Below are 10910 nucleotides of genomic sequence, written 5' to 3'. Positions count from 1 at the left end.
TCATATGAGATATAAACGGTAACAAGTCACTATATCATTTAAACAAGCCGCACTACAAAACTCGACACGATCTTTGTATTTATCGCATTTTGTTTTAAACTATTCTGATTACCGTATATGATGAAAAGTGACAATAATGGTTCCTATACATCCGTTTCAGGACGGAACTATTTTCATGACGTCCCGTCCTAACCTCCATCAGGACATGTTTGAGACAAATGTGGGTTTAGTTTTTAATCTAAGTTATTTTTAAAGAAAGTTAAACGTACCAGTTTGTTTGGATATTATTTGTTCATTTTGATTCATACCATTAGGGGATATGTCTTCACTTCGAATACGAGTTTTGGGAAGATGTATCCAGTCTGGCTTACCTTTGAAAATGGTACAAAGGGTAAGTTTGTCCTTTGATTCGTTACTGAGTTAAAACAACCTTTCTTTTTTAAAAGGAGCGGAGGGAGAGTAGTCTGAATTGGGTTCTAGTGTTATACACAAGCTCACACATCGAACTCAATCGCTAGCCGCGAGCGATTCCAAGCTAACGAGGTTGCATCAATTGCTCGTGCACTATATCGGCAAGTAGCAACGTCTTCTGCTAAGTAACCTCGTGTGGGCCCAGTTTTCTGTGCACTCGCTCACTTGAATCAAGTGATGACCTGCAAGGACAGCGAATGGCTCATATCTCAGACCTTCCCCGAAGCACATGAGAGTAACTATGTACCCAGATTGTGACTTCTACAGTGAGCTTCCGCCCACTCCGGAAGAAATAGAGGGAGTAGAAATGGCTATATACCCTTCACATTGAGCTTGGTTTTCTACTAGTGGTGGCTTTTTCATTGTTTAGAAAAAACGATAGGGTTTTGTCCCAAAGTGTGTACACCACATGTGATGTTGTAAAAAAGAGGTTGTGACCCTTAGTACTGGAAAAAATACGCCAATTTCGAAAGGTAAAACGAAATGGGCGTGGTATATGTACATTGCCCGTCGATGATTGGTCATATACGACCATAGTTTTCCCTTCACATGACTTAGGTCCCTTGTACCTGAACCGTGGCACAGTGGATTCTATTATATTTTTTGATCTCAGTGAATTTACCACCATAAATTATTCTTCATAATTTCTTATGATGAACAGATGGTCTGTCCTTTTAACCACTGACCTCTGAAGATTTTATCTGGTTTATTGATCATAATTCATGACATGTACATTTTTGTCCTCTTTTTTCCTCAGGCTCAAAGCGTTTCAGCCCAACCTCTCGTGCAGGCAGACTTTCTAAAAGGCGGCCCCCACAGAAAACACCCTGGAGTGACAAATCTCAAAGCTCAGCATATTCCTGATGAGCTTATGAGAGGTGCTCTGTATATCATAAAAAGTATGTAGGACACACTATACAACAACATGAATTGCTGTTGGTCTATTGTAAAGTGCACCTTGACAAAAGACAACATTAGTAAAGGGGATCACTTGGCTCAAAACTAAAACGACTTGCCTTCTCTGTTCAGACTATTTGTAACCTAACACACTACTCAGCTCCTAGTACAGATCATGGTTATATCACGCCTTGACTACTGCAACGCCCTCCTCACGGGCCTTCCAGCATGTGTGGTAAAACTGCTACAGATGGTCCAGAAAGCTGCAGCCCGTCTGGTTTTCAATCAACCAAAAAGGACACGTTACCCTGCTGTTCATTAAGCTTCACTGGCTTCCCTTAGCCGCTCGCTTCAAATTCAAGTCACTAATGCTTGCATACAAAGTGATTGCTGGGTCTGCACCCACTTACTGAAGTGCTCTCAAAAAACTCATGTAAACTCTCAGCCGCTGCGCTCCTCCAAGGAACGTCGTCTGGCACTGCCGTCCCAAACTCCCACAGCAATCCAGGCTTTTTTTTTATCTGTGGTCCCCTGATGGTGGAACGCTCTGTAGCTTCAATCTAAAATGCAAAATGTTAATAGCCTAAATGTTATACCATTGCTGTAAGTCCACCAAATTAATAAATGTAAATGTGTATTTTTGCATATCACACTCTTTTCACTGATAGATGCCCAAGTCAGTGACCTGGCAGGGAAATCACAGCGTCTCTCAAACTTTCTGTGGAGTAGAAAGCGGAAAGTGGAGGATGCTCAACTGAGAGCAAAGGCAGTGGCCTTGGAGAAGGCTTTTCTGAGCACCTCACAGAAGCATCCCACAGGTGAGCTGATGAGTGGAGTATCTAAACACTAACTGAGATCAACTTAGTTTTGCCTGTACAGGAAGAAAGACAGATTGGATACAAGATCAGGTCATTGGTTTTGTACTATCCCTTTTCCAAAAATGTTTTGATGCTGTGTAAAATGTTTCATAAAAAACAGAATGTTATGATTTTAAAAATTATGTTAACCCTCTATTTAATTGAAAATAGTTAAAATACAATAAATCAGTTGTTTAATAAAAAACAGAACACAAAGGTTTAGAAATCATGTTAACCATATATTGAATTGAAAATAGACAATGAATCAATTGTGATGATTTTTCCCAAAAGAAAAATTGCAAGTTCATTTTCCACCTTGCCTCAATCCATCATAAATGGTCTTGGGCCCAGAAAGGACGGCAGCATTTGTTGTGTATCGTGTCTAAATATGGTTTCTTTGTTGCATGGTGGTAGAGTCTTTTAACCAGTTGTAGCAGCCAGATGGAGCATCAAATTGTGTTCACTGCGATCAGAAGTTTTCCTGAGCCCATGCAATTCAATGCAATTCCATCTGAAGCCCAAAAGATCATGGCTATCCTATATCGTTTTTCAGCTCTGTCCCTTAAAAAAAGGTTTCTCTGAATTTTTTTTATTATATGTACTAGTGCCCTCCGTTCCTGTATGTCCATTTTGGAGCTTAATATGAGTTGACGAGATTTGCAAATGATCACATTCTGTTGTTATTTACATTTTACACAGCATCCCAACTTTTATGGAAATGGGGTTGTATGTAAAACATCAGCTTCTATACGAGTTTGCCAGTAGCCTGATTTTGTAAATTGAATGAAAATGGTAATGTTGATGGTTCGAAAAGCTTACCTAGTTTAACTTGATCATTGTGTGTGTGTGTGTGTGTGTGTGTGTGTGTGTGTGTTGTCTTTTTGTCGAGCCAGAGGTGGAAGATGGCAATCTGGAAGCTCATATAAGGAGACAAGTCCTTTATGATTTGAGAAAAACAACCTACCATTGGACACCTCTCAGGTACTGTGGCCTCGTATGCCTTGTTACCCAGTTGTAAGTATTAACATGTTCATAGTAATTACAGTATGTCCACTCTGTCAGCATGGTAACGTTTTTTCCTGGCTTTTGTAGGTATGATGAGGCATTAGGGGTGGTGTACATGGCCTCAAGGTTAGCAGGTGGATATGCAGCTGTTCGAAGGGCTCTCTATGAGGTGCATTATGGGAAAAATGCCCCAGCTTTTGATTATTGCATTAAAATGGTAAACAAATGTGACTGAGTAAAGGTGGCATTCTAATTGCTGTGATGTTTGTGATGTTCATGGTCCCTTAGATAAAAAAGCGGGATCCTTCCTTCTCACCACATTCTCTTTTGGACTTTGGTTCTGGGCTGGGAACAGTTGTGTGGTAAGTTTTGTGAATGATCACATATGTATATAATATTTACTTAAAGAGAAACTATGCAGTATTGGCAATTTCTTCGCTGTTTTCTCGTTTTTTGCTTCTTTTCGCTGGCTCTGTCATGAAGAATGTCTGAGAAACATCGCTATCTTGTTCTAGCCGGTGCCTGGCGTGTATGTGTATTTAAATGCAGTAAAGCAATTCGTTACACTTGTTATACTTCCTGACACTGAGGCCGTCAGTCCGCCGGCCCAAAGTTGCAAGGGTGGTTTTTCCGCTCACAGGCCCTAGGGGGAAGCGAGACGGCCACCATTCAACCCGAAAAAAGTCATATAACCATTTCAATGTCTCTGAAGCTGTTAAGTTAAGGTGAATTAAAGTAAATTAAGGTAAAAAACCCTGCATAGTTCGCCTTAACCTAATAATGTATCAATAGCTTATAACAACACGTACATATTTATATAGCGCTTTTCTTGACACTCAAAGTGCTTCACAGTGAAGGGGGAACCTCAGGGATGGATTACTGCACGGGCCTACCGGGCCTAGGCCCAGGGGCCCAAGGGGTCTGGGGGCCCTGAAGCCCAAGCCATTGCATGAAATCATTGCCTCAATATCAACAAATCAGGATGTAGGCTATGAATCTGATTGAATTTAGTATTGGCCATCCCCAAATTGCACCAGAATACAGGAAATCACATCAAACAAATTAAAAAAAATTTGGGGGAGGACCCCCACACCCCCCCTCTCACATATACGACAACAAGTGGGGGGCCCTTAATACATCTGGGCCCAGCGGCCCGAAAGTTCATAATCCGCCCACGGGGAACCTCACTAACCACCACCAATGTGTAGCATGCACAGCAGCCATTATGCACCAAAACGCTCACCACACACCAGCTTGAGGTGGAGAGTGAGCTTAGTAGATGGGTACATTAAGTGTGTGTGTGTGTGTGTGTGTGTGTGTGTGTGTGTGTGTTCCTTCCTAATAGGGCATCCTACTCTCTCTGGGCAGACTCCCTGAGAGAGATGGTTTGTGTGGACAGCTCTGGAGCCATGAATGACCTGGCAGACCAACTTCTGAGGGGTATGTTGTATAAATATTAAATATTGCAGCCTTAGATGATTTAAAATAAAAAAAAAACAAAGATTGTATTTCTCTTTTACTGCCAGGTGGAGATGAGCAAAGTAAAGCCTTCATCGATAATGTTTATTTTCGTCAATTCCTCCCTGTCTCCCCAAAGGTAAGGTACCAACCATCTAGACTGCTTTTATGTTTTATCATTATCATTTTCACTAACAATCAAAAGGATTGATTCAAATCAACTGATTAATAAATGTATTTAATCTGCACTTTTGTTATAGGTGCAGTCTGATCTTGTGGTTGGGGCATTTGCTTTGTCTGAGCTTGGCACCAGCAAAGAGCGGCAAGATGCCATTCTCACCCTCTGGAGGAAAACTGGTTCTTATCTGGTTGAGTGACTTACTCCTTTACGTACACCAACCCTTTGAGACCCGTGGCTTAGTCTGTGTTCAAGCTATAGTAGTCATTTCTTCATTTTCTTCTCAAATATTCAGGTGTTGGTGGAAAATGGTACAATGGATGGTCACAGCATCCTCATGGAAGCCAGAAACACTGTACTGAAGGTCTGATTTCTCTGCTGCTTCGTATGGACAGAAATCTTGCTAGCCAGATGCTTAAAGATATTGCTATAAGTTTGGTACACTGCAGTGCATTAACTTGCAGGCTCTAATAAGTCTTGCTCATAAAGTCCTAAAGTCTTAAGTATTGGAAGTTGATGGCAAAGGCCTGACCAGCTGAATTTAAGCAAACTGCTGGAACATCATATTTGAATATGACCACCCTTAATGTCCCTTTATAGATCACAATTCTGTGCTTCGTTTGGTTTCTTTTTTTTTCGTTTTGGTTTTCTTTTTTCGACGGGACTTTTCCATTTTTCATGTTATAAGCAGACTGGTGCATTGCTTTGGTATGTTTCGAAAAATTATAACGGCAGAACCTCTATTTTTTCAGAATGAAGATAAAGTTGTGTATGATCATAGAATGCCATCTGTGTTTGCTCCGGTAGGTGAAGTCAGCCTTCAACTTCAAAAGATTTGTACTTGTGTAGATGTACAATGAACAATTTAAACAATGTTGTGTTGGCATTGGATTTGACTTGTTTGTATTCTGGCAGTGCACCCATGCTTTACCATGTCCGAAGATGGTGCAAAGGCTGGCTGTGCCATGCAACTTTGTTCAGCCCTACTTTCCACTTCCTCTGACAAAAGTGAGTTGACACACCCACTCTTCATAATGGGTTTTAAGCATTAAAACACCATTTTTGTTTCAAGAGGGTTAGAAAAACGGCCATTGAGGACTGGCTCCATCAGTGTTTTTCCCCCAACTTTTCTTCTCCATGTCCCTTTAGAACCAGGAAAGCCACCAGGTGAAGTTCAGCTACCTGATCATCTCCAGGATGGGCTCAGCAGCGCAAGGGGACAGGCGCGCTGGTGTCGAAGAGGTGGAGTGGGCCAGGCTGACGGCGCCGGTCCTACGAAGGCCCCGGCGTGTCCACTGCCAGCTGTGCTGCTCCAGTGGAGAGCTCAAACAGCTGGTGGTCACAGCACGCCTTCATGGCAGGTGTGGTAGCCCTTCAGTGACTATAAAAAGCATGGACATCTTAAAGGTGCGATTTGTAGGATTGTTACCGAACGTTCTGTAGGCCAAAATCAAAACACTGGTGAACGCTCTCAAGACTACCAGACGCGAGCCTCTTCTGGGTTGCCAGATGTAATGAAGACTTAGCTAACGTTAGTTGACCTGCAGCTGCTTTAACGTTTCTCCAACCAGCTACACATTACGGAAACAGTGAAAACAAAACATACCTCTCTAACCAACGTAACATATTTAGCTGAAGTTAGCGATGCAGATGAAGTTTAGCCTAGGCTACCTGTCGTGGAGAAATATGGCCTGCTCTGCGTCAGATTTGATATTCTTCGTTTGACGAAGACGTCACCATCTCAGGAAGCTCCTCCGATGTCCACTTAATTTGTTTCTTGTTTTAATTTGGGAAATTTGCCTGCCTCTCGTAGGCGTTCATGACTAGCCTACAACTGACAGCTGTTGACAGTTGGCCTTTGCTAATTTGGCAACCCAAATAGGAGGACGCGCTAGCCCATTATTAATACGCTATTCTAGAATTAATCGTTCAAAACATAAACGAAAATTCCAAGAGATTCCGCCCCGTAACTCATTTTTTTTCATGGGTTTTACGGGTTAGAGTAATGTTGTCAAATAAGCCATTACTTCAATTCATCGTGTTTCCTTACTCTCTGACAACATATGGTGATCATTTTTGGAATGGTTACAGTTTATTTTCCATTATTTCCTACATACTGGACCTTTAAGCTAATCTCAAAAGTGATCGGGAAGATAGACACAGTATGAAGCAGATTTAAATAAACTAAGAGGCAGTTCTGTCTGGATGGACCTGGCCGATATTGTTTAATTCTCATGCACTGGTTCCAAAAAGCACTAACTTTGGGGCAGCCGTGGCCTACTGGTTAGCGCTTCGGACTTGTAACCGGAGGGTTGCCAGTTCGAACCCCGACCAGTAGGCACGGCTGACGTGCCCTTGAGCAAGGCACCTAACCCCTCACTGCTCCCCGAGCGCCGCTGTTGTTGCAGGCAGCTCACTGCGCCGGGATTAGTGTGTGCTTCACCTCACTGTGTGCTGAGTGTGTTTCACTAATTCACGGATTGGGATAAATACAGAGACCAAATTTCCCTCACCTTATACTTAACTGAGCAGAATCTCTCATTTCTACCAACGTTGCATTCCTTTCTACATGACAAACAAGCATTAAAAAAAAATGTCTTTCTGCCCACAGAGACACATACCGCTGTGCCCGCAGCAGTGACTGGGGGGACAGACTCCCAGTCGTCCTGGCAGAGGATGAGATTGATGTCAATGTTCAGAGTGACAATGAACCATCATAATCAGAAATATTAAAATTAACTTATCTGCATTGATTCAGAGTGGAGTTGTGGTATTTACCTTGATAGGACTGCACAAGATTAGAATACCTTCATCTGTTTAAAGCACAATAATTTGTCAGTGTACACACTTTAAAAGAAAAATGACATTCAGTACAGTTTAGTAATGAATTGGCATGACGATAGTGATTTGTTTTTGTTGCATTAGCTAGCTGTCATACATTTGTGGTAATAAAGCTTTGTATTATTCACAACAAAGGGGGGGGGGGGGCGGATAGCCAACCCGGTACTGCAGAGGGCCATACCCATCATCTGTTTGCCACTATCTGCCAGTTATCACTTGAATAATGATAATTTAGCATATTGCTATAGTATGATCTGAAGTTATCCAATCAAATTGCAATACTCACAGGAACAAAGAGATAATAAGGTGTTAAGATTTATTTGACTAAACGTGGCAAGAGATTTATTAACATTATTAACATTCCCTTTTCAAAATCCTGTGAATGAATAAGGGATCAGTGTTTCCATGTCCATTTTTAAACCCCTACAATCTCCTGCAGGGCAGTGGTGAGGTCCGGGTACTGATACTGAAAGCCGGCTTCCAGGGTCCTTTTAGGCACAACCTTTTGACCCTGTGTGAGAATAACAGCCCGCTCGGTGCCGAGCAGACAGTCCAAGGCGAACCCGGGAACGGGGATAATGGTGGGCCTCCGCATGATGCTGCCCAGCTGCTTGGTGAACTCATAGTTAGTGGCCTGTGTGGGCGCGACGCCGTTGAGCACCACCGGCTGGTCAGAGGACAGCGGAGTAGCGGGTTCCAGAGCATGTGCAATGATGCCAGCCAGGTCCGAGACGTGGATCCAGGGGAAGGGCTGGCGCCCAGAGCCCAGGGGCCCTCCCAGGCCAAACCAGAAAGGAGTCAACATCTGCTTCATGGCCCCGCCGTCACGGCCCAGCACCGCACCTGTCAGAGAGCGGCATGGGGCAAGGCTCATTTATTTACATAGCACAATTCATGCACACTGGTAATTCAAAGGAAAAAGATGTGCAATGCTAAAGACAACACAAGGAGGAACATTTCACATCTAATTAGGTTAACTCGCAACATGATTGGGTATAATAATAAAAAAGCATCACAAAGAGGCAATTCAATACCACAAGCAAGGTCCTAAACACAAACATTGGAGGGTCAGCTCAATAACTCCACACAACAGGTTTTTATTTATACACGAGACTCTTTGCTCTTTGAGTGACTTTGCACTTTCCCCATCTTAAATTGGGTCTCATCATCTCAAAGCACTTTACTTTAAGTCCAAGAACTGACCTAATATGTTTTCAGCTAGTCGATCAGAGGCAGATGTAACCTACCTGGTCTAACAACCACTTGTCTAGTTGTCTTTGCGATGTCATCAGGCAGTTTCGCTGCACCCTCCCACTCTTTCACCAGTCTTGACAGGAGGTCAAAAGGCGTCCAGTCACTTTCCTCTGTATACTGGGTTATAAGGCTGGGTCTGTAGCAAGCTAGGGAGAATTGGGATGTAAAGAAGAGGAGACAAAATATCTCTCTCACTTCAGGCAAACAGACAGGTTATTTAATGTCAGGGTGTCAATTCTTTATTACTTGCATTGTCACAAGGATATGATGAATTTGCTCTGATATTTACTTGTTTGTAATCACAGTGACATTGTACAGTACATGCATGTTGTATTTGCAGACACATTACCTACACCTGAGACAAGAACCCAGGTATGGGGTGGAGAGGGAGAGGACGCAATAGCTTGAGCCAGAGTTTTAGTAGTATCAACTCGGCTGGAAAACAGGTCCTTTTTATAGCTGTCATTCCACCTGTAGGCAGGGGATTTCGAAAAAGACATGAATGCCATGACCGGGACGTGAGTGGTGCATTCAAGAAGAAAAGAGACAACTCACACTCACCAGCGCAGAGGGTTCATGATATTCTCCCCTGCCAAATTGACAGCTCCGTCACAAGGTGGTAAACCACCAGACTCCAGTTCGGCCTAAATTGAGAGCAGTTAATTTGAAAAGATAAACACATGTTTACACACTGCTATTGACAGATTAACTGATGGGGACCCACTTACAATGAGCGTCTAAAAGGGTCAGATGAAATGCCATGAGTTGACAAACAAGACAGTCTTCGACCCGCTTACCCATGTTATTTTCCCAGGTCCTGGTTGTCGTGAAATGACCGTGACTTCATGACCCTTATTCTTGAGCAGTTTAGCGAGTTCTCGTCCCACAAACCCAGTTCCTCCACCTTGACAACGTTACACATGTATAGAAGACAACTCATGAGGGAGCAAAAAATATATCTACAAAAAACAAATCCCAAGTAAAACGTGTAGGCCATTAAGTAAAGATGTACTCTAAGTTCTGCAAGATTCTTTAGTGCGCATGCGTTTCACAGCAGTTACAAAACATTTTATAATGGATGAAGAAACATGATGATACTTTCAACAGATATGACAGCAGTAACAACACATAACTTTCAGGTATCCACTAATAGTCTTTTATTGTAGCGTAGCCCATTTGAACCCAGTTCCATTTTTTTTATTTTGAATGGGTAAACCCACTCGCCCTTGGTTTTCTTGCCAGCGTAGCGTAGCGTAGCTAGCGCAAGCAAGCTACGTTGACATTACCTAGGCTGTCAAGTCAATTCCCACAAAACAAAACCCCATGGAACAGAAAAGGAATAAGTAATTACATACCAATTAAGACTCTCATCACTCCTGATGAACGACTGTGACTCCACGGAACCGTTGCTCCTCCAATTCAGGAGAGAGACTGTCAACAGCGTGTTTACCTGCGTGTATTTTGACCCAAGTTAGTATCCGTAGTATGCTATCCTGGTATTCGAAATAGACCAAACACAGACACCATGATAGTAAGGGAAAGCTATGAGCACTCTTACTGTCAATGTGAGCACATAGAGAAAGTGAAATCAAGGAAGGTCTTTCTCTTGATCATACAAAATAATGACAGAGCCCTTCTCTAATAATGATTTTAAGATAGGTGATTTTGGATAGCCTAAGCTACAGTCTCTGCTAAAACCACGTTGGTTTGGTATGCTACCCATGATGTAGACTTCAGGAGACATATACATAATAATAAATATAAATAAGATATATATATATACTTCACTGGATAGAAGTAGGCTAGTTTTACTATAACTGCACAAACAGCAAAAAAGACGAGTTCACAAATGATAGCCTAAAAAGTAAGTGTTTCCCTCTTAATGTGTCTAGATTCCAATTATGAAGTGTCGGTGTGTAGTCTAATCAAATCGTTATTTGTAATTTTGC

General features: G+C 42.3%; 2 protein-coding genes across 3 annotated transcripts; one reads left to right on the top strand and one right to left on the bottom strand.

Annotated features, from left to right (window-relative positions):
• Positions 1-159: 159 nt before the first annotated feature.
• Positions 160-7619, top strand: mettl17 (methyltransferase like 17). Of its 2 annotated transcripts, XM_076293704.1 has the most exons (15): positions 160-220; positions 315-391; positions 1229-1370; positions 2037-2186; positions 3119-3206; positions 3318-3399; positions 3519-3592; positions 4576-4670; positions 4757-4827; positions 4949-5056; positions 5162-5230; positions 5619-5669; positions 5782-5874; positions 6016-6227; positions 7478-7619. In XM_076293704.1, the coding sequence occupies exons 2-15, from the start codon at positions 320-322 to the stop codon at positions 7584-7586; spliced, it is 1416 nt and encodes a 471-aa protein (XP_076149819.1). In that variant the 5' UTR covers positions 160-220; positions 315-319; the 3' UTR covers positions 7587-7619. The 2 variants fall into 2 exon arrangements, with proteins under 2 accessions (XP_076149819.1, XP_076149818.1); XM_076293703.1 differs by having other exon boundaries at positions 192-391.
• A 387-nt stretch (positions 7620-8006) lies between these two features.
• On the bottom strand, positions 8007-10426 carry sdr39u1 (short chain dehydrogenase/reductase family 39U, member 1). Its single transcript, XM_076295770.1, has 6 exons — positions 10317-10426; positions 9759-9865; positions 9523-9605; positions 9311-9432; positions 8955-9107; positions 8007-8550 (listed from the first exon to the last, which is right to left on the bottom strand). Exons 1-6 carry the CDS (start codon positions 10330-10332, stop codon positions 8123-8125), a joined length of 909 nt encoding a protein of 302 aa, XP_076151885.1. The 5' UTR covers positions 10333-10426; the 3' UTR covers positions 8007-8122.
• Between the last annotated feature and the right edge of the window lie 484 nt (positions 10427-10910).

Source organism: Alosa pseudoharengus, unplaced genomic scaffold (genome assembly GCF_046254945.1).
Source record: "Alosa pseudoharengus isolate Yale_2024_CS ecotype anadromous, Long Island Sound unplaced genomic scaffold, YU_APseudo_1.1 YU_APseudo_1.1_scf_2, whole genome shotgun sequence".
NCBI classification, from domain to species: Eukaryota; Metazoa; Chordata; class Actinopteri; order Clupeiformes; family Clupeidae; genus Alosa; species Alosa pseudoharengus.
The sequence above is the reverse complement of the archived record's forward strand: the minus strand, read 5'-3'. Positions and strand labels throughout refer to the sequence as shown.